At 40.2% G+C, this 24,804-nt stretch overlaps 1 protein-coding gene across 1 annotated transcript in view; it reads right to left on the bottom strand.

Moving 5' to 3' along the window:
* Positions 1 to 5,021: 5,021 nt before the first annotated feature.
* Positions 5,022 to 24,804, bottom strand: part of LOC136872750 (facilitated trehalose transporter Tret1) — a 174,947-nt gene continuing 155,164 nt past the window's right edge. Inside the window, exon 4 of the mRNA XM_068227417.1 lies at positions 5,022 to 7,101. Coding sequence (XP_068083518.1) covers positions 5,717 to 7,101 — 1,385 coding nt within the window. The 3' untranslated portion in view covers positions 5,022 to 5,716. The remainder of the gene's footprint in view (positions 7,102 to 24,804) is intronic.

The following is a 24,804-nucleotide window of genomic DNA, read 5'->3' as shown; positions in this document are numbered from 1 at the left end:
TTATTGTTTAAAGGGTTCTTTGACTTTTTCATGTATGATCTTATAATAATATTTAACTAACTGGAACGCCAGTATTATCATTTATTTGTTGACCATATGATTAATTAAGAAAGGCAGTTTTTTTAGTCCCGTTTGTCGATGCTATCTTGGATATCATTGGTTCGAGTTCTGAGGCAACCATGGATTTTTGTTGTCACATTTTTTTTATATACAGCCAATTGCATGTGTATATTGTTATTGTTTATTTTCATACTGTGTACATATTTTCTTTTTTTTAATACACTTTTAGTCGTGTTTCACTCTTTATGTGGATATAAAATCGAGTTTTATTTTCGTAATTTTTGTCATTGGATTCATTGGGATGTGGGTTCGATTTCTGGACCCGACATCAGTCATTTTATTTTGATTAGGATTATATCGACTAGCATTCATTTATTCTTTGTTTATTTTTGTAATATAATTAATTTAGCTAGGTGACCACTTCAAGTTATCTTCAATTTAATTTGTTGTATAAATAATTGCTTCTTTTGATAGTGAAGAAAGTTATTAATGATAACCGTCGCATTTATAAGGATATTTCTGACTTTAAAAAAAAATGTATGTTATACAAATTATAATGTAATATTTATCATCATGTCGGGAAGAAGAAAGAGGTAAAGGAGAAATAAATTTTTTTGACACTTTACAATTTGTATTTAGTCCGTTGGACATTGCATATTCAACATTGATATACTATAAATATTCAGGATCAACCTTTAATTAATTTGATTTATCAAGGCTCAATAAATAGGTATTTCAATTTTTGTCTGCCTGTCATTTTGCCGAATAACATTGTATCCCAGGTTTCCTTCCGTTCATTTATGCCTTTAAGCTGGTTATGTGTTATTTTCTTTGATCTTCTGCCGCGAACGCACCATGGCCTTGGGAGGTCGGTGGTTTGATTCTATGGAACGGAAGGGTGCAGTAGACCCTTGCACGGTCGGAAGAGCATTTGCTCACCCATCATTCTGAATTTTTTTTGTTCCTTCCTGATGAGGTGGCATTTGACTCTAGACTAAAAAGGTCCCTTTCCATCAGGCGCTTTGGCGTATGGTGCTATATGGCGGTATCCCGATTTTTTTAGGGATTATCATGCAGTCATTTGGTTCTATGCGGTAAATGGCGTGGGGTGGAAAGGTAGCAATATGTAGATCTCTCGTGCCGGCTGCTTCATCTGTAGTTGGATTCCAGTCCTACTTTTGCATTTCCTGTCTTTAACACTTCCTATGGTACTCCTTACATAAAGTCGTAATGAGTCCTAATTTTAAATGTAAAACCACCATGGGTTATGTTCATGGAGAGAATACACTTGTATTTTTCCGTATTACGGAACAGTAGCGTAGCTAAATTCATAATAAAAGCTCTCCTGCCCTATACTAGTCAAAACCGGTCTCCCGTTGACTACCTCTCTTCATTGAGATAACAAGTCCCAATGAGAGTAACGTTTGAGTAGAATATACTCAGATGCGAAGTGAACTAAGTTAAAATCTTCTCCGACGTGCAGACGTAGAATCGTAGTAAGAGTCTCTTCCAAGAGTGAGAATCAGAATGTCCAATAAGAATGTGAATGTAAATCTGAAAAGTCCGAATTGTAGTGACAATCTACTCACGAGTATGAATAAGAGTGCTAATGTCCTCTCCAGCTCTTGTCGGTGGTATATATCGGTTCAAAAGTCTCCTTCCATCAGCCATATCACATGGTCCAGTAAGATTCGAGGTCTCATCCCTACTCCGATGTATTGCTGTGAATCCATCACGTTGATTCATTACGTTCATTCACATAGGCTGAACTTTCCCGCTGAAATAAAGCGTCCCAAGGCGGAGTTTGAAAAGTGGGTGTTAATAATGTATCAACTGTCTCTTCATGAGGTAGAGAGGGTAAGGTCTCTCGTAACCTAGATGACGTACTTTTCCTGGAATTGGGCTGAAATTAGCCTGCTGACTCTGGTCACCTCACAACGGCTATTGGAAAATTTACTGCAAGTTATAAATATGCATGATGTTGAAATACTTTACCCAATAATTTGTTCGTACAGAATACGTTATAGCCGCGATACAAAGAAATGAAATGATGACTGAAATGGATGATAGAAACCCTATATATGTATATATATACATATTAATTTAAACATGACCTATCAGTGATTAAATATACACACCTTATAAATTAATTACATAGTTCAATAATTAAAAACATGCAGTGATGTCCCAAACATCACAAGATGAATATTAAGATTGTGAAGAGTCAAAGAAATTTGTAAGAATACAGTCACATAATGATATAACAAATTAGATGCGAGATTCATACCACAAATATCGGCACTACAGTTTGAAGAGAAATACACGGTAATTAGAAACATATTTTCGCACTAACGATAAACGCGACAAAATATATTTTGAGATATCTTAACGAATAACATTATTCTAGTTAACAAAACAGTGATTTTAGTTTTACGAATTAAGGCGATAAGGTTTGTTTAAAGCGAAATTTACTAATTTTGAGGTTAGTGCGAAACTTAAGCGAAATTCGTGGAACATAAAGAAATGAAAATTGTATTCCAATATTGCGTGTGTTAAGAGGAATGGAAGAGAGCATAAGTATTTCTCAACTGGAGAGATATGCAGTACGGTACCTGTTGTTTTTAATATTCTAGGAAATCCCTTAATCGTATGGCCTAGGCCTCTTGCCAAGTGAAATGTTCGGAATGTTGCCCTTGCAGTTATCATGTGTCACCTAATCTCCCGCTTTTGATAATGTAATACTGAGTTCTGGTTCACGTAAAATAAATAAAATGACCGTAGAATCAGTTGCAAAGATGGGGTGAACGACGACCCTCCTGGTGCACTGCTGAGCTACAGAGTTTGTGAGTGAAGGTTTGTACGTTTCGGAAGCTAATATTTTAATGTGCACCGTTCGTAGTGTGCGTATCGAATGCGAGAAGGAAGATACTGTGTCAGAACATTGTTTTAAAAACAAGGACAATTTACAGCGTAAATTAAATACTCGGACTGTAAAACGGCAGGCGCAGAGAACTCTCATTAGACAAGCAAAAGAAAGCTAAGAGTTTAAAAACTGTATTTATTCAAGATACAACTACGATGTTATTCAAAGCCAACATCCCATTGGAAAAGTTGGGCGACCGTGCAGTACGGGGATGGCTTCAAAAATACACACATGTCAAAAGTTTTGCATCACCCCTGTGAACCTTTTAACTATGTTCCTACCTTGGTCTGTCCTATGCAGCCCGGAAAGACGACGCTTAGGATGTTTGTAAACATACAACTGCACGTACTTCAAACCAAAAAGGCAGAACCCCACGCTCAAATGGGAGCGAGTATTTCAGTTGACGTTTCTTTTTTAATCCTTTTTCATATTTTCCAATGATTTTTCTTATTATCACATTCTTTACTTGTTTTCCTCTTATTTTCTGTTTAAGGATGACACACACAACCAGTACCCTAGCCAATGGCAATAACCAATTAAGGTTAAAATCCTCGACCCGGCCGGGAATTGAACCCGGGGCTACTTGAACCAAAGGCCAGCAATGGAGCCTGATATATCGGAATTAGGGTTGTGTTCTAAGCAGTGTAGTGGGCGTGCACTGTTGCTGACACTTTCCATTGCTTCTTTTCTCATAACGGAACATGAATTAGCGCGTCCGTGTATTTGTTTAATTGCATTCCTCGCAGATAAATATTCAGTACACTTTTATTGTAATTTTAAAAGTGATACAGCTGCATTTACAAAATATGTCTTGAAATTAACTCAGTATTACACTAAATTCAGCCAGTCTCCGTAGTAAATTCTTTTAAAATTATCTTTACCTTCTTCTTGCTTGTTTATAGTTTTCCAAAACGCAGCTCCGGAAAGATTTTGAGACTGGTTTGTACCGTGAGATGATTTTCATTCTCTGTAAAGGCATACAGATGGAGCATACTCGAGACTAGAAATACAGATTTGGATACAGGAGAATTTACACAATTTCCATGATTGTGAAAATACTTTATTGGAACACACGTTTGAACAAATTATTAATATCAGTATAAACCTTCCTTACTTTATATACATTTAAATATAACAGATATACATATTTACAGCATTCATTGTACATGATGTATCTACAACCATTTACAAATGACAAACAAAATGAAAATTCAACACACAACAGGATCGTTACTGTGGACCGTGTGCTGGTAGAGTTTGAATCTCAGATTTTATTTCCCCCAATTTATATATCTTAAAATGCTGCAAGGTGTAGACCTTCATTTTTAACTACGGTATTACTTATTTTCTAATGGTAGATTTTCACCTTTGGTTCACCACAGTCCTAACCTTTTCCAATAGCCCTGTTTCATCCCTTTATTCTTCTCATAATTGAAACAGAAGATCTATCTTTCCTTGCGACGTTTCGATCATAGAAACTGAATCGTTCAACGCTTTACCTTTCTTCATTGATGACTTTGCATTACTAAGAGCATTCAACATGAACGGAGAAAACAAACAAGCTAAGAAACAGAGAATAATACAAACAACATTTATAGTGCAATAACAAGGAAAATTTATCAATAATTTTCATTCACTGATAATTATGTATTTGTCAGCTAATTACTTCAAAATAGGATATTATTCTCTCGGATTTTGTCAGCTCGCGCAAAGGACAGTTACAGGAGCTCGGTAGGCAAACAATATCATTAAGTCATTACCAGGTATAACTCTCAAATCTGAAGGCCACGGCCGCTTCCTACACATTCCTAGCTCTTTCCTATCCCATCGTCGCTTTAAGACATATCTGTGTCAGTGCGACTTAAAGCAACGTGTAAAAAAATTAGATTTGGAGGTTTCCCTTCGTGCAAAGCAACACCTTGTTACAACCTATTTATAACTTATTTATTAGAAGGGAATTCAAGGAATTAGGTTGTTTATACAATTTTCTATACGTCGCACCGAAACAGCTAGGTCTTTTAGTTGTTTCATAAAGTTTATAATTTGATGCTTTAAGGCACTATGGAAAGGAGAGTAATTTAATTTGTACTTAATGCAAAGCTCTTGTGAGTGTGTTCCTTATCAATCATATCATTGTTATAATATAAAAAGTGGTGGTGGAGATCACTTTGCTTTGTTCCACGACATTTCGTTGAAAATAATTATACAAGTGGAGGCACATGCTTCCCCTAGTGCACTGTCCTACATATGAGGCTTGTAGTGGTGTCCAAACGGCGCACTAGTCGCCAGCGTCTTAGAAAGGTGTAACAGTCCAACTGATGAGCCCACTGCTACACTGGGGCGAAACGCTGGTAATTTTACGATTGAAAAAGCCTACTGCAGAGCTTAAATGTTTATAATTTTAATAAAATCTTATTTGTTACTGATTGTGACGTACCTTACTATTAGCGCTCATATCAAATGTCTTTTTATTTGTAGAAAGCCCTTTGCCTGGGGCAACGAGTTTCTCCGTTCTAGATTTGGCATTTGGACACAGACATACTTGAAATATAATACATGTTAGTTATACACTTCATGTGTCTCAATATATGGAACAAACGTTTGCCCAGTTCATAAAAAATACATTTGAACAGTACTTAATTTCTTGTGCGCATACTGTCAATATATTTCAGATGAACTACTTTTAAACCACTGACAATCGAGACCTACTGATGATTATTCACGGTGGTCTATTTACACTTCTTCAGGACACGTACTTATTATAGTGGAGTTACTCGATCCCGTATTGTCCCTTCTTTCACTTTTAATTTTGTTCATCTCCTTGTGAATCTCAAGGAGAGACTTTCCTTTCGTCTCTGGCAGGAATATGAAGACTACAGCTGTTCCTAAGGCACAGCATATGGCGAAAATCCAGAAAACGACATATTCGCCAACTGCATCAGTGAGAACTTGAAACAGTTTTACCGTAACTAGAGACAAAAGGGCATTGAATACTGAGACGAATGAAATGGCATAACCTTTCACATTATTTGGGAAGATTTCCCCGGCTACAGCCCATGGAAGAGGACCCAATCCGATCATGTACATGACGATGTAAATGAGTACAAGCGCTAGTGGGATCCAGTCTAAATAATCGGAGTTTTCTATGATATGGGCGAAGTAGAAATAAACCCCTAATCCTAGCATACATGCAGATGATCCTGCACAAGAAACTAGAAGCAAAGGCCGCCTTCCAGCCCGATCCACGAGAGCAGCAGAGGCAACACTCACCAACACATTTACCACACCAAAGATAATGGCAGACATGTTGGCGTCAATACCGCTTCCACTGCTAGCGAATATACTGGATGTATATGAGAGAATTGGCTGGATACCACTGAAGTTTTGGATTGCAATCAAAGCAATTACGATGAAAAAGGCTCTCCTGTTCCCTCTAGAACGCGCCAGATCTAGAACAGATCCCTGGTCGTGTCTCTGAATTTCAACAGTCATAAGCATCATGTGCAATTCCTCCTTTACACCTTCTGGTTTCCTCTTACCACGTAGTTTCATCAAGCATCTCTCTGCTGCCTCTTTTCGATCTTTCGCGAGTAAATGGTAAGGAGATTCCGGCATCCACACGAATGTAACAAGAAAGATAAGCGGGAACACTGCAGAAGACAAGGCGAGAGTACCGTAGGGAATATAAGGGCCTACACTGTACTCAAACAAGGTACCAAGGTTAAACATGACTTGGAAGAGAGTCACCATTGAGCCACGGATGCGATTCTCGGTTACTTCCGAAATGTACATGGGTCCAACTGTGAAGGCGATGCCGTAACCCACACCGGCTATGAATCTAGCGGCATACAACTGCTCTACCGACTGAGCTAAAGTCACTATCAGCCACGACACAACGAAAGGCACTGAAGATAACGCCAGAACTGTCTTGCGTCCCAGCACATTAGCTAAGTACCCTGTGGGTATTGGTCCACAAATGTTTCCGAACGCCAAAAAGGCTATGATCCAGGAACATTGGTCCGAAGATACTGGAAATGGAGAATCCTTCGCCATCAGTTTCGGGCATGAGGATGAAGGCCATCCTGTGAAAGTTCCGCACGTCAGGAAAGCGAAGGTAGCTAAGAAAAGATAAAGCACAGATTAGGTACACAGATATCATTCATTCATTCATTCATTCATTCATTCATACACTCATTGTCATCCACATACATATAAAATCGTCTCTCCCTCCGTACTTTCTGAATATGAACATGATTCGGATTAATAATAGCCTATGTCAGTTTCAGTTCAATGTTTGTCCGTTACAGCATCAAGGGAAAATGGATGGAGGAATTTTCATTAAATTGGATATTTAATAATACTAATAATAATGTTATTGTTTCATTAAATTGGATATTTAATAATAATAATGTTATTGTTTTTACGTTCCAATAACTACTTTTGACGTTTTCCGGAGACGCCGGAACTTTGTCCCGCTGAGTTCTTTTACGTGCCAGTAAATCTACTAACGCGAGACTAGCGTATTTGATCACCTTCAAATACCATTGGACTGTACCAGGATCGAACCTGCCAAGTTGGGGTCAGTAGGCCAGCGCCTCAATCGTCTGAGCCATTCAGACCAGCTAACTGGGGTTTAGCGGAGACTTATGCGCCCTCTCCTTTACATCCTTACTGCAACCCCTAAATGCTCTCATAACCATGTGAAGAGATCTGTAACCTTCCTTTACAACCTCGATGTTTCGACATGATGATCTCCTATTATACTGGTATGTTGAAATTTCTCCAAAATTCGTTTATTCTAGGAATAGCGCGGAGTATTTAAGCTTTTAGATTTCTTCGGGAACATCGCATGTAACAAAGTATCAGGTACCGAACAGGTTAGCGCGCTGCAGACGAGCCAGGCTGCTTGCCTTACAGAACTTGACTCTGTGAAAGCTTGTAGTGGAATGTGAATAATGCGATATTTGACAGAGTTGCCTGAGAAGAACTCCTATTGGTTTTTGGTGAGCGGTGGTGGAAGACATACCCTTCGCGGGAACAAATAGCAGTGGGTAACCAAGAAGCCGAACACCCGTTAGAAACATCGCGGCCCTTGCCTAACTTACAACCTGTTTTAACTCGTTACCTCCCCATTTTTCGGCTATTCCAAATTAAAACACTCACTAAGAATCTAAATTAAATCCCCCCCCCCTTCCTCCTGAAAATACCCTCTTGTTAAGAAGTGAAACTTTCCCCCTCCCCAAAATCATCATCTTCTTCAAATTCCAAAAATTATATTTTTTGACAGTATTAGAGAGTAGGGGGTTTCATTCCTGACATTGGAGTGATTTTTTACGCCTCCATGATAGATCGCTTTTCCCCGCCAGTGTATGTGATGGAGACTTTCCGACTCATTGGAATTTCGCGGAAACAGACAAGTAGAAGAGTGTAGTTTTCGCCCTGGGGCTCTTATGTAGTCGTCTCAAAAACAAAAGTCTTGTAACATGATGGCCTAAGGACGAGGGGAGGCTTCCAGTTTCACACATTTCTCTGGCTCTACTTACGCTTTAAAAACGATATCTGCCGGTTGTTTTGATGAATGCAGTATTTTGGGACAGGCCGGAGCAAAATGTAGCTTCACCGAGCTCGATAGCTGCAGTAGCTTAAGTGCGGCCAGTATCCAGTAATCGGGAGGTAGTGGGTTCGAGCCCCACTGTCGGCAGCCCTGAAGATGGTTTTCGGTGGTTTCCCATTTTCACGCCAGGCAAATGCCGCGGTTGTACCTTAATTAAGGTCACGGCCGCTTCCTTCCACTTCCTAGGCCTTTCCTATCCCATCGTCGCCATAAGACATACCTGTGTCGGTGCGACGTAAAGCAAATAGCAAATATATATATATAGACCGCCTCTGTGGTGTAGTGGTTAGCGTGATTAGCTGCCACCCCCGGAGGCCGGGTTCGATTCCCGGCTCTGACACGAAATTTGAAAAGTGGTACGAGGGCTGGAACGGGGTCCACTCAGCCTCGGGAGATCAACTGAGTAGAGGTGGGTTCGATTCCCACCTCAGCCATCCTGGAAGTGGTTTCCCGTGGTTTCCCACTTCTCCTCCAGGCGAATTCCGGGATGGTACCTAACTTAAGGCCACGGCCGCTTCCTTCCCTCTTCCTTGCCTATCCCTTCCAATCTTCCCATCGGTGGGTTCGATTCCCAGCTCAGCCATCCTGGAAGTGGTTTTCCGTGGTTTGCCACTTCTTCTCCAGGCGAATGCCGGGATGGTACCTAACTTAAGGCCACGGCCGCTTCCTTCCCTCTTCCTTGCCTATCCCTTCCAATCTTCCCATCCCTCCACAAGGCCCCTGTTCAGCATAGCAGGTGAGGCCGCCTGGGCGAGGTATTGGTCATACTCCCCAGTTGTATCCCCGACCAAGAGTCTGAAGCTCCAGGACACTGCCCTTGAGGCGGTAGAGGTGGGATCCCTCGCTATGTCCGAGGGAAAAACCGAACCTGGAGGGTAAACAGATGATGAATTTTTTTTGCTAGGAGCTTTACGTCGCACCGACACAGATAGGTCTTACGGCGACGATGGGATAGGAAAGACCTAGGAGTTGGAAGGAATCGGCCGTGGCCTTAATTAAGGTACAGCCCCAGCATTTGTCTGGTGTGAAAATGGGAAACCACGGAAAACCATCTTCAGGGCTGCCGATAGTGGGATTCGAACCTACTATCTCCCGGATGCAAGCAAACAGATGATGATGATGATATACATATATATATCTTCCACCAAAGTATGCCTTATTTATGGCTGTGACAGTACGGAAGCTGATGATGTATGAGTGGTAGTGAATAACGACATTGTGAGCACGATTAGTGTGTTAGAATGTTATGAAAGCTGCCAATAAATAAAGGGCCGGGCATACTGAAATAGCACATTCTGACCCGTGAGGAAAGCAATAGCAAGCTACCTCACTCCTCATCACGCATTGTACGCCTCGTTGAAGTGTCACCATCGATTTTTGACGTGCAGTGCGTTTGAAATGACTCTCCGCAGTACGTGTGGCCCATCCGAGTGAACAGTTTGGTTCGCAGCAGTGTCTGCTCAGAGTGAGCTGCGACGCGACAGCTTAAGATATTGCGCAAGACAGCGAATTAAGAGATAAAAAGCACAACGGTTTTGTCATAATTTATTACACGAAGATAGACCATTAACATAGCTAATTATAAAGCAAACTTGAAAATGAGCGAATAGTAAGCCAAACGAATATTTCATGAATTGCATATGAGGATTTATACAAAATAAATTTCCTCATAAAGCCCGTATTAGTGTAAGTATATACTTGGGAAGAACTCTATCAAACACTCCACCTTTACAATACAAATTATGTCTTTACTGTAAGACAACATTATTATATTTCGAGACATTTTTCGTCCTTCTTTAGAACATCTCCAGTCGATGATATACAAGACACTTTGAAATATAGTACTTTTTTCAACCTCTGTTATACAATTTTTGGGGTGTGTGGCATTCAAGGGACTCCAGAAAGCCAAAGCCCTTTATTGCACCATATGTATATATGTATATTGTTTGACATAATGTTCGCAACAGCACAGATTTTTGAATGGAACTCCAACGAGTCTAAGCCCCATATTGTACCATATGTATATATCTTAGTAGTAATATTATATTAGAATAAGGCATTCTTGTTAAATTAGTTTTAGTAATGTTTTATGTACAATCGCTATTAAGCAGGTTCACCAACAGCTGATGATGACCTTTTTACAGGTCGAAACCGGTACTGTTTTAATGTAGATAACTTTAAACATTTTGTAATAAAGTATTGATTAGGTGGAAATCTCATTCTTCATACTTGCATATAGTAAGGACATTTAAAACATTGAATGTTAACAGAAATTCAAAGTGGAATGTATCCAGTTAAAATGTCACGTATTTGACGTCATGTCGTGAAAACCATTAAAATTGTTAGTATCTTTAAAATAGCACAAATTGTAGTCTTTGATGTGACTGTCAATGAGATTAAAAAGTTACGCACACGTTATTTAACTTCCCTATAATCTTCGTCCGCCTACTGTCATTTCTAGATGGATGCAGTACTTTTGCATCCATCTCTTGCCACAGGCCAGAGCAAAGTGTAGCTTCCACTGAAGTCCCGGTCTCATCAATGGCTGTGACAATATGGAAGCTGCTGGGGTATGGGTGGTGCTGAGTAATGGCATTCAGAGTACAACCAGTGCGTCTGAGTGTTATGAAAGGTGTTGCTCATTGGGTCAGTCGTGCTGCAATAGCGCTGTCTGGCCCAGTGAGGAAAGCAATGGCAAACTACCTCACTCCTCGTCTTGCCTAGTACGCCTCATTTTGGTACTGCCATTGGTTTTTGCGGTTTTCATATATCTGCATAGCCTTTGGTGGTGCTATTTGAGGATCCAACCAGCCTCTGGGCTGATGACCTAACAGACAGACATAATCTTCGTAGAATACACAGGTTTGATGAAAATCTTAGCTGCGTCGTAAGTGGAGTAACAAGTAGGTTGAATTCCTGATTCAAACTGCACAAGTTGGTTGAAAAGTTGTTACTCCACCCACGACGCAGCAAAGATCTGCATCAAGCCTGTACATTCTATGGAAGATTATACGGCAGTTGATTGACGTGCGCATAACTTTTTAATCCCATTGACAGTCACACCAAAGATTACAATTTTTGCTATTTTAAAGATTTATAATGGCTTTCACGACATGATGTCAAATACGTCACATTTTAATTCGACGCATTCGACTTTGAATTTCAGTAAATATTCAATGTTTTAAATGTCCTTGCTATATTTAAAGGTCTTGCACATCATCGACTGAAGCTGTCCTATGGAGGACGAAACATGTCTCGAAATATAATAATCATAAAATAACGACAGATAATTTTTATTATACAGATGGAGTGTTGGATAAAGGTTTTCACAAGTATATGCATGAGAATTTTAGGATGTCCAGAGTCGGGTATTCTGACTGTTCATGTACTCAGTTAAATGAACCCGAGTTTCATCGATAAAATATGTTCTGTAAACAGAGCGACATTTTTCTTTGACACTGAACGTCGCATGACGCACCCGATAAGCATTCCTTTCTTTTTTGTTCTGACTCTTAGGTGCGAAATCCGGTATGATTGTTTCTGATAACAGTTTACATTATTTCTAGAAAAATAAAAAATAAATCGAGCCGGGCTGAGTGGCTCAGACGGTTGAGCGCTTGCCTTCTAACCCCAACCTGGCAGGATCACTCCTGGCTCAGTTCGGTGGTATTTGAAGGTGTTTAAATATATCACCCTCGTGTCAGTAGATTTACTGGCACGTAAAAGAACTCCTGCGGGACTAAATTCCGCCACCTCGGCATCTCCGGAAACCGTAAAAGTAGTTTGTGGAACGTATAGCAATAACATAACAGGGGTCTGAGTGAGAGTATAAATGGCTGGGTGTTCTTACTCTAATATCTTCAGGATAAATCAAGATAATTATTATTTTAAGGGAACAGTGTTTGTAGTGTAAATATGTAAATTTAAAATTGTCTACATAAGTTTGTATGTAAATATTCAGTAGAGTTTATATACACATTGTTATTATTATTATTATTATTATTATTATTATTATTATTATTATTATTATTATTATTATTATTATTATTATTATTGTTTTAATCATTGCCGCAGAGGAGTGCGACAGGCTTCGGCAGCCGGCACAATTTCCGCTCTCGCCGCTAGACGGGGCTTCATTCATTCCATTCCTGACCCGGTCGCATGAATGGAAACAAGCTGTGGATTTTCATTATTATTATTATTATTATTATTATTATTATTATTATTATTATTATTATAAAATTATCGATTTTTCTGGTTCGTCATTCCTCCTCCAAGCTCCTGATATCTCCTTTATCTATATTTAATATTTTTCGTCATGGGCACTTCACTGGTACACGCAAGTGCAGAAATGTTGTCCCGACATAAATAATCAACACTGCTCCACTCCAGTACTGTAAATGAGGTGAGAGAGCGTTGAAGGCCACTCCAGTACCCAAAAGGCGGGAAAGGAAGTGAACGGCTAGCGCAGAAGGCGCAGCATGTGTATTGCTATAGATCCGCCACTATGCCCATTTATATTACGGTATAACAAATCCTTGTAGCTGGTTTTCAACCTGTAGCAATGCGTTAAGCGAGGAGGTTGGAGGACGCCATGCTTTGTGTATGTCGGGACACCATTTCTGTACATGCGTGTACATGCAAACAATTTTCAACGAAATAATAAGAAATGTTACCTGAGAACGCAGCGAGGACTTGTACTCTGATATTGCCAGGCTCCATCTTGTCGGCAAACTAGCACCATTTGTTAAGAGCTACCTGGAACACAAAAGATAACGCATAGCTCAGAAAAATAAACAGGAAATTACGGAAACGTGCCTGGCGAGGGAGAGAAGGAAACACAGCTTCTTTGGCATAATATAGGTTGAAAGTGCTTTTCAGTATTTCTAACATTCCACCCCACCGGTTTTTGAGGTTTCCTAGTAACCTCATAAGCCCTGATGCAGCTATTTGTGGATTCATCCAGCCTCTGGGCTGATCACCTGACAGAAAGACCATTTATGAAGGACTGAATTCTAGTGACATCTGCCAGCGGAAATAGGGGCTCTTGATATTTCATTCGTTGGTATTTATGACATAAATATGTCTTATGGCTACGTGTCATGCAAACATTTGTGGAACACGACAAAATGTGTGACGATAGTGATGTCACATTAGTCGTTACTGTAGGCCTTGATCGCCAAACATGCTGCGGCTACAAGTTAAGTTCTTTCAACGTAGAGTTGCAGTTATGATGCAAATAAATCGTTCGGTGAGTGCGTACCCAGGTTCTGAACTAGAGAGGGGGTGGGGAGGGCAGTCCTGCCAGATCGAAGGGGAGGTGGGAGGTAGTTGCAACAAGATGTAATACAATGACCATGCAGTTCTTACAAAAAAACTGAGAATATAGAATTTAGAAAAAAAAAGTATTCGTCCTGAACACAATATTGCATTGTTATTATTTTATTAACATTTCTTGTTTACACAAATAATTTACAGCTAGGGTGACCAGCCTCCCCCACATGGCAATATAGCCCTGAAGGGTCTTGGCCTGCCTGTCCTATAGTCGCTGCTCAGCCCGAAGGCCTGCAGATTGCGAGGTGTCGTGTGGTCAGTTCGACGGACTGTCCCTTTTCTCCGACTGTAGTCCCGTTATCCCCTTTTAATAATTCCGGTCCAACTTTGACACCTTTTTAATAATGGCGTGACCATGCTCGATAGCTTCAGTCGCTTAAGTGCGGCCAATATCCAGTATTCGGGAGAGAGTGGTTTCGAGTCGTATTGTCGGCAGCCCAGTTTCCCATTTTCACACCACGCAAATACCGGGGCTGTGCCTTACTTAAACCCACGGATGCTTCCTTCCAACACTCCTAGCCCTTTCCTGTCCCATAGTCGCTATAAGACCTATCTGTGTCGGTGCGATGTAAAGCAATTTAAGTAAAGCGTTAAGTAATCGTCATATTCCGAAATCGGATATCTGTACGCTGCGCGATTGACAACTACAATAGAAACTGGATTATCCGGACCAAATTGTAACTAGCAGGCGTCCTCTTAAAACAATAATACCGAGCTCGATAGCTGCAGTCGCTTAAGTGCGGCCAGCATCCAGTATTCGGGAGATAGTAGGTTTGAACCCCACTGTGGGGAGCCCTGTAAATGGTTTTCCGTGGTTTCCCCATTTTCACACCAGGCAAATGCTGGGGCTGTACCTTAATTAAGGCCACGGCAAAAAAAAAAACGATAATAACCACCACCTTTGCTATATTCCAACTGGGTACTGCTGAATTTTAATTACATGTGTTTTGTTTTGCCCTTTCATTTAGTCAAGAAAATTTTGAAACGTCCCTTTTATTCTGTTTGGAAAATCTGGTCACCCTATATTAGATTAAGAACAGTTTTCTCGGATTTGCGGATTTTTTCTAAAACTTTCTTTTCCACGCTCTCCTGATTTTCTTTAATAAAATTGCGATGCACGCTCATCAGACATGTTCATATGAGCATTTCCTCCTTCATAGTACTCCTCAGCCAGGTCTTCACTCTTCGAAGCGCACTGAAGGAGCGTTCTAAAATGGAGGATGGTTGCCTAGTTGTATTTCCTCTTAAAACAATAATCACCGTCACCACCACCATCACCAACACAATTCTACGGTGGCCGTAGTGGCTGTGATTGTGGCCAAAATTGAGAGTGCCCACCTCATGACCGGGAAGAAAACATTGGTTTCCTTTAAAAGGTCAGTGACTTCAGTATTCTTTGTCTTGTCCTCTGTTCAATTATTCTCTTTGTTCCACAAATTACATCGTAGGTCCAGCTCCACGGTGACATCATCCAATTTATAAAACATTGTAAAATATTCCGCGTTTTGTTTTTCGTCGCTGATACTCCTTTTTAGCATGTGTAGACGATGTAGTTTCGCCAAGGCAAAAGATGGGGTATCTTACTGAGAAAATCGAATTTTTAACGATGTTGTAAACGAGTCAAGAAATGAATTAGTGAATGCCTCCAGTATTCATTATCACAGCCTGATGGTGGATTGCTCCGGTGTGTCTGCTTTTGAGCAAACCGTGGAACAGAAATTTGTATTTCCGATTCCATGTCGATGTCTTGTGATTTCTGAAGTAATTCGTCAGTAACTCGGTCTGCGTCATCACGGTCTTTTTCTAGTACGACAGTGATTCCGGCAATGTACTCTCCCACCTTGACCTAATCCATGCTCTTTGCTTGCAAGGCATTAACCACCGGTTACAATATTGCGAGTATTTTGCTATTGCAGTTAGGGCAACAATGAACGAAGATTTTGTAACCGCTGAATGCAGCTGGTACACTGATTATCTCGTGGTGTAGTTTCTTTTGATAGATAATCGATCCAGTACGTTGAAAAGCTGGGGGATATTGTGTGCCAATATTAGAATGCTTTTGTATTTTTCAGACCATCTGATCTCGCACATTCGCGGAATATTGGGACCCAGATTCCTGCGAGCAGTCGATGCTAGGGAACTAACAGATAGTGAATCTGCCACCTGGGCGATTGCCCAAAATGCAGATCAGTATTGATTGATTGATTCCTTGAAGTGTACAGTAGCAATCTATTCCTAATTTCAGGTACATTATTTTTACCGTTGACCACACGATTTATTTTTTGGTTGGAGCAAGCAGTGAAAAAATAATGCTCGAGAATGTTATTTTCCTTAAATTCACTTGCACGCCCCTCTATTCGCCTGCCATTGTTGAACAGCCGTCAAAACCAAGTCTTACACAACTTTCTGGTGGAAAATTATGGCCAGCCAAAAAATTGTCGGTTGCTTCTGCGACTGATGGTGCATCTTGGGTTTTCAGTTCCACAAAATCTATGAATTCGTCTCAGATATTGTACAGGTTTTCATTACAGAAACGTAACTGATAGATAGTTATTCTTTCCTAGATACGTTGGCTGATTCGTCAGCTAAGACTGCGCAAGCTGTTGCTTTCTAAGCATCATTTGATACACTCTCCCTAATAACTTCACCACACAAACTTATCAGTTAATTTTGTAATTTTGGCGACGTGTATACGGCATTCCGATGACACTTCTCTAGGTAAGTCTTCAATTTCTTGTTGCCAGAGTCCACTGGTAAGTTCAGCAGATCGGAGCAAATCCCTTCGTCAGATTCTTTTTCTCGTGCCTCAGAAAATTACGCAAGGAATAATCGATGATAATATATGGTTGTCTTCGATTATGTTTTGTTGAAAAGGTTGTACTTGAACACCTACAGACACATTTTCGAGGAAAGCCTTCGCAGCGCCTGTTGCAGTTTTGTGAATGTTGGTGGTGACTTGATTCCTGCAGTTCTCGTGCATTTTCTTCAACTTTGTGAATGGCCTGATTATGAATTATCCTAAAACTCCCCGAACAATGCAAGTGGCAGGAGGGAATAAAACACAGCACTTGCGGAGAGCATCCTTCAGTAGCTTGGAGTACACTAGCCATGGTTCGTATTGATCTAACCAGGCATAGTTCATATTTCTTCTCAAATGGCTTACATCAATTGCAAAATTGTAATTGTTAGGTGAAGCCACGGACTTCTTAACAACTCCTTCCTCTTTTCCACCGTTCACTGGGAAGATCATCCTGTATATCGTCCCAGGTCATTTTCGTGGCAGCAATCATTCTCTTCAGTTTCAGGATTGACTACAGAGGCAGAAACTTTTTCAGATGTTGGTGGAAAAGGTTCGATGTAATGGGCAGCTATTTCTGCGGATGCAGAAGAATTTTACAGTATCTGTTATAGACGACTTCGGGGATCTAATTTTGTCACTGTTATCCTCGCTCCCACTGCTACTGTCACGTCCCCTTTTCCTTTCAAGAGTTGTAGTCGCTACAAAACAGAGGTACATAGTATTCCTAATTTACATAAATCAAAGGTCTATTTGGGTTCTACAGTTCAATAGAGTTGAACATTAAAAGGTAAAATTTAAATTCCCTCCAGGTATTGTCTCTGTCGTTCGTTTAATTTAAGGTGTCGGTTTTTTTTTTTTTTGACAGAATCCAGCATGCTTTACGATAGCCTACTTGGTTAGATGTTCACTTTTACGGATTTATTATTATTATTATAAGTTCTGTAACGTTGGAATGAAATGCTGTATTAATAATGGAGTCAGATTTCATACAGAGGATCGCTGTGTACCTGGAACGAATCGCTCGAGCCTTGGCGTGGAAGGTAGCCTTCCCTACACCAACTGCCGGTAGGTCGAATGTACTGTACTTGACGTCAAACTTGGTACCGAACGGGTCTTCTCAGGTAAACAGTCTCGAAGCAGCTCTGAAATAAGATACAGCAGAGTAAGAATGTATGTTTTACATATAAAATTTACGTTCTTACCGTGAAGGTAATGAAAGAAAATCTTACAGTCCCTGTTCTCCTTTCACCCAAATTATTATTCCAGATATCAAGTGCACGAATAGCGTGATTTGTGCAGTGATTTCGCTGTTTATTTGTCACCTGGTAGGTCGAGGTTTAAAATCTCAGTGGGTCCCGGATTAGAATTTTCACCTGGAAATCCACTAGGGGTCAGGGAGGGCATCTCCAGCCAAAACTCAAAATAAACCAGGGTGGCTCTGCTGACCTCGCAAATACCTACAATATGCTAATGGAAGTTTATAAAGTTTAATCGAGGAAAGTAAACAGCCAAATAATTTTTACGATCAATGTATTCTTTAGTGCATGGAAAGCGTACGATCTTTAGGAGTTGTGCAATTGTTCTTTATGTTTAAACTGACAAAGAGACTTCTCTTTGTAAATATTTAAAATTATTTACCACAAGATAATGACAGAAGTACGAAGAAAATTTGCATTATAGAATACTCCTTACTCCTAATTACAGCGACCAGAAATTGTGGAGGATGTATTTATTTATTTATTTATTTATTTATTTATTTATTTATTTATTTATTTATTTATTTATTTATTTATTTATTTATTTATTTATTTCAATGGTTAGTTAATGAAATATTTTATGGTTGAGATGTCAATTGATTAGAAATGTTAAATGTGAGAGAAAATGTACGTTCAGCGGGCGTCAGTTTAATAAACGGTGCGGGGGAAGGGCTTCAGAAATGAATAATATTAATACTGGTTTTGCGCCCCACTAACTCCAGACTTTAGAGTAACGTTTTTGGAGTTTACTGTTACGTGCTAATGCAACTGTCAGCTCCCTTCAAGCCTCATTCGGTAGTTTCTGGAAGAGATGAGTGGGTCAGGATAGGGAGCTACCTCCGGGCTTGCGGGCATATAACAGCTTCTGCTTCCATTTTCTTCTTCGTCTGGTGTCTCCGTGAATTATCTAGAAGAAAAAACTAGAACACTCGTATTCTGGCTTTACCTCGAAGATACTACGACTTCATCATCAGATATATAAAAGCAGGCTCGTCTCAAACAGTTGAGTTATGTGTTGAGTAACCAGTTACGAGTCGTGATCTGAGGATTCAGTGAATGGAGCTATCACATGAGTTCACTGCGCGAGTTATCGGTCTTGTCTGGAGTCAAGCCAAGCGTACAGCAGTCCTACATTGTGATAGCAACCAACGAAAGTGCGTTCAATCCTGGCTACTTCGAGCTCCTGTGTGTGAGAACAAGAGACTACTACTAGTAAAACGTTTTCATTCCTCCCCCGAAGAGGGAGGCGGGCCTCTTAGACGGTACTGCCGTCTCTCAGGCCGGGAGATTTGTTATGGTGAAGGAGATGCACGGAGAAGGTGAGGAGGTTGGCGGCCGAGGCCTATACTAGGAACTGTGCCGGCATTCGGTTTGTGCAGGAGAAAGGAAAACCACGGAAAACAATTCTCTGGACAGCCGACGGTTGGGGCCAGCCATGAGGTCCATCACTATCCCATCTCCCGAGTGCAGATGCGTAGAGCCAATTGACCACCCCTCCTCTGCTCGGTTGGCCGGTCGGAGTGCAGAGTTGTTGGACCACGGACCAGCCGTGGCCACTTGATGGCCGAGACACTCTCTGCATCCACCGACGGGAAAGAGACTTTTGTAAATAGGCAATAATTAGTGAAGTGTTGACATTCATTATCGAGCATATTCCCCGTCAGGAACTAAGAAAAAAATTTAAAAAGATTTTCACTTGCATTGGTGCACATGGTCTTTACTTTCACTCAGCCTACACCAAAATTGAGTACCAGGTTAATTCCTATGGCCAAAGGCGGCCAGGCGTAGAGCTAACTAATCTATCGTACTTAGTGTCGGGGTCGTAAACTTTACCTTCCACTCCTCCAAGGGCCTTCATGGCCTGTAAGGAGGTAACATTTTTAATGATTTAGTTCTCGATTAATAATTTCGAAACAAAAAGACATTCGAAGTTAGTTACGATGTGTAAGTATAGAGAATTTAATGCCGCATATTTACAGCACTTTATAAAATTGACCGAATCCAAACAGAACAACGATAAAGGTGGAGTCCGAAATTTGCAGTTGGATTCTAAATAACAATTTCAAATCCTCCTACGCCGTACCCTTTGAAAGCTCCCTATCTGAGCGAATGTTGCTACTACTATTGCAACTAGTTTTCTCCACATAACTTAAGAAGTGCATTATTAGTATGCTGTGCAACGAGCCTATAATGACATTTATTAAGACGAGAGTCTGTCTGTCTGTTAGGTCATCAGCCCAGAGGCTGGTTGGATCCTCAAATAGCACCACCAAAGGCTATGCAGTTGTAGAAAAACTGCAAAAACCAATGCCAGAGCTCAAATGAGGCGTACTAGGCAAGATGAGGAGTGAGGTAGTTTGCCATTGCTTTTCTCACTGGACCAGAAGGTGCCACTGCAGCACGACTGATCCTATGAGCAACACCTTTCATAACACTCAGGCACTATTTGTGCTCCAAATGTCATTACTCAGCACCACTCATACCCCACCAGCTTCCATATTGTCACAACCATGGGTATGTTAATGAAATGAGCGGAGTTTAATAATTTTCATCCGAGTGTCTTATTTACCATTATAGGCAAGATGCATAACACCGTTTTTATTCCCCCTAACTAAATGTCTATGTTTTGAGCTTGCATCCGGAAGATAGTGGCTTCGAACCCCACTGTCGGCAGCCCTGAAAATGGTTTTCCGTGGTTTCCCATTTCTCACCAGGCAAATGCTGGGGCTGTACCTTAATTAAGGCCACGGACGCTTCCTTTCCACTCCTAGCCATTTCCTATCCCATCGTCGCCATAAGACCTACCTGTGTCGGTGCGACGCAAAGCAAATAGTATTGTAAAAACAAAAGTGTTCACACCAATTACGACAGACAACAAAAAGAGGCCTACAGAAACAAAAGTTCAGAAATCCGGCTATAATGTGTGTGTGCAACTCTTGTCGCATTTTCTACAAGGCTGTTTATGAAGCGAGATAAATATTCGTAGCCAGTTTTACGACCGGATGCCCTTCGTGACGTCAGCTCCATCAGAGGAGTTAATGAGATGAAATGATTGACTTGATATGAAAGTAGGACTGAAGGGGTTGAATTTCGGTGCTAGCATAGCTTAAACCTGTCGAGTATCACTAAGGGAACTGCTCAAGGCCTAATTTCCATATGAACACTGCGGAGAGGTCTGGATATCAACATTCTTCTCTGGATTATTTGGTTGGGCCTACGAGAGTTGGACTCACATTTGAGCGGCGAAAGCACTAATTACGAAGCATAGTTACCTCAGTCTGCGGCATATCACTCTTTCGTACAGGCTGAATATTTAATCAAATTTATTGGCCTAATGCAATTCAATAAACTTTGACCCGTTCCTAAGCTCGTGCTAATAATTTCAGCATTTAAGAAAGGGCACGTCATAGCCGATAAATATGAAATTGCATTTTCACTTAACTGACAATAACCTCAACAAATACACATGTTAAATAGAGAATAGAACTGAACAACCAGCCACTGATTAACTTACAAAAAAATAAACTAACAACGGAATTAATGTTTTTCTTCTTTTCTTGCTATTGGCTTTACGTCGCACCGACACATGTAGGTCTTACGGCGACGATGGGACAGGAAAGGGCTAGGACTGCGAAGAAAGCGGTCGTGGCCTTAATTAAGGTACAGCCCCAGCATTTGCCTGGTGTGAAAATGGGAAACCACTGAAAACCATATTCAGGGCTGCCGACAGTGGGGTTCGAACCCACTATCTCCAGAATACTGGATACTGGCCGCTCTTAAGCGACTGCAGCTATCGAGCTCGGTACGAAAATATTATTCAGGAAACAATTAAATTATTACATAAACCACCAACAACTAACGCAGCTAACAAAAGCGACTGAAACCAAGCCAACCCACGTAGCAATAGCGTTCTTAAATGTGGCATCTCTGTTATCGTTGACATAGCAACAGACCATTTTTGTGCAGCGTTGGTCAACTTTTTCTCGCCCAACCACGGCCGAATGGATCCCTAGCTGCGCCCCTTGTACCGGCCTTGTGAAGCCAAGCATAAAGCTGCAATTGAAAAGTTTCCCCATAATGCCGCTGGAGCGCTGGCCTCCTAGTCACTGACAGGAAGCTGTATACCGCAAATTGCCGCATTTCCAGTTTTATAGATATTGTTTTGCTGTCGTAAATGTTGGCAATGTGTTCGCAATGAGGTGCTTGTTGGCTTGATGAAATGTCGTATGGATTTTAGTGCTGGGAGTGTCCAACACGGGGGGTGAAGGTGAGATACGACAAAACTGCAACAGGCCGTACTTCAGGGCCATGCCACTTGGAAGCGCTGCAAGGTGAGGAGTCGCGTCAAGATTGGCTGGCTTGGCCTCGTGTCCTATGCTCGTAATGACAATCATAAATTGGAAAATGGCGAATGAGTTCTATAAGGCTGAATGCTTAATACTATAGAAGAAATTGCGACGAAGAAGGAGTCTGTTAATTTTTTCGGATACGATTAATGTCCAAGCTTTGCTGTATGTTTGAGTTCTGTAGTTTTGCAATTTCATTGTAAGCTACATTTAGTCACAACATAAACACTGTGAGATGTTATTTTCTCCCGAAAGTTGCTAAGTACAGCGAAGGTAAGTTATTGAAATATACTTGTAAATAGTGTATTAAATTATATTTTTTCATTCCTTCCATTTCATTGTTTTCAGTTTTGGTACTTTGTTTTCAAATGTCGTGTTATTTATTTCAGAGAGGTAGCACCTTAAGGTTAAAGTACTCCTGCAAGTTTCCAGCATGTACAAGTGGCTATTATGTCGATATGACTGGCAACCTCAACATCAAGAATAAGCATTTTATAAATATCCTAAGGAAACAAAGAAGGATGCTCCGAAGCAGTGGAAGCACGTGTGTCGTGTGAGTGATTGTGTAAATTGTTCTAGTTTTTATGATTGTGAAGACCATTTTCTTGAGAAGGACTTTATTAATTACCGGTACACTAGGCGCCAATTAAATTATGATGTTGTTCAATCAATCAATCAATCAATCAATCAATCAATCAATCAATCAATCAATCAATCAATCAATCAATCAATCAATCAATCAATGATCTGCGTTTAGGGTGGTTGACCAGGTGGAAGATTGCCTATCAGTTGTTTACCTCATATTAACATTTATTTATAATTGTTTACCTAGATTTTTCTTAAATATTTTCAACGAACTTGGAATTTTATCGAACATTTCCCTTGATAATTTATTCCAATCCCTTACTCCACGTCCTATAAATTAATATTTGCCCCAATCTGCCCTCTTGAATTCCAACTTTATCTTCATATTAAACATCTGGAAATTATCCCCTATAATCCCTGTAACTTAGACATGCCTGTGCCAAGTAATAACATGGCATAAAGTTGAAATGTAGATCTAAATGAAATTTCAGTAATTTCACAAACAGGATTTGTAATCTAGATATTTCAGTATTAAGAGTGATGTTGAAGGGATTGATATTGGAGAAAACACACAAACTGGTATGGATGAAGGTGAGTATCATTTTTGTCAGTAAATCATTTATCAGTGCTCACTTACAGAACGCCAACAAAGTTCCATCTGTTATGCGGTGGAATGAGGATAAGGTTATGGCACTTTCAGTTTATAAACGTGGGCCTCTCTCATATCGATATTTGGCTACTCAATAATCTTCCCTCTGTCAGGTCTTTGAAGTCTTTACCATCTCAAATACCTTTTAAAACTGTACTTAATCCATTCATAGTTGAAGTGTTGAAAGTAGAGGTTCTTAAATGTGTGATATTGACAAATACTGTGCCGTCCTATTTGATGAAATGTCAGTAGAAAAGGGGTTATATTATGAGGCTAATGAACAACGTATATGTCGGTATGAAGATCTTGGTCCTTTAGGAAGGTCACTTGCTTTAGCAAATCATGCATTAGTTTTCACGTTAAGAGGTATTCATAGAAATTGGAATATTATATCACCACAAATTCAGTACGGTACCAGCAAGTAATGTAGCCTTACAACAGCTGATTGTATTTGTTATATGTAAGGGCTGAAAGTTGTTTGCACAATTTGTGGCCATGGCTCGAGAAATCAGAAAGCATTGTCAAGGTAATTTAGATAGACCTAGTCCATCCCATTTTCTTGTGAATAGTGAACCATTTGTTGTCATAAATGATGTTCCCCGTCTTCTGAAAAATACCAGAATTGCCTTACTTTAAAATAAGATTCAGGTTAATGATCACAGGGTAGTAAAATTTAAATGCATTCAATATTCAATATAGACCAAGAGAAACGATGTAAAGCTTTGCCCACACTGAGGAAAGAACATTTCAACTTCCAGGATAGCTATGTAAGAATGAAAGTTCCTGCTGCACAGTTAAGCCATACTGTGCCAACTGTAATTGAAACGTATGTAGTTACTCAAAGTGTTGCCCTCAGAAGCTACATACACAGCAGAATTTGTAGAAAGAAGTGACAACCTTCTGGATTCTTTGAACAGTTGTAACCAGAATGCCCATGAAAGTGAGATGTATAGATGTGCCCTTTCAGGAAATTCTCCACACATTGAGTTTTGGAACACCATACTGAAAGACATAGGTACGGTACCTGTAAAATAAGAGACCTTAAAACTGGTAGAGATAAGGCATGCACATTCAGTTTCATTGATGGGTGGCAGATTACTATAAGATCTATTATGTTTTTGTGGAATAGGTAGAAGAAAGTAGGATTCAGGTATCTTAATATGAAAACTCTCAATCAGGACCCCTTAGAGAATGCATTATGTTATATAATAACATGGCTTCCAACACAAATCCTACA

The sequence above is a fragment of the Anabrus simplex genome, chromosome 4 (assembly GCF_040414725.1).
Source record: "Anabrus simplex isolate iqAnaSimp1 chromosome 4, ASM4041472v1, whole genome shotgun sequence".
NCBI lineage: Eukaryota > Metazoa > Arthropoda > Insecta > Orthoptera > Tettigoniidae > Anabrus > Anabrus simplex.
The sequence above is the reverse complement of the archived record's forward strand: the minus strand, read 5'-3'. Positions and strand labels throughout refer to the sequence as shown.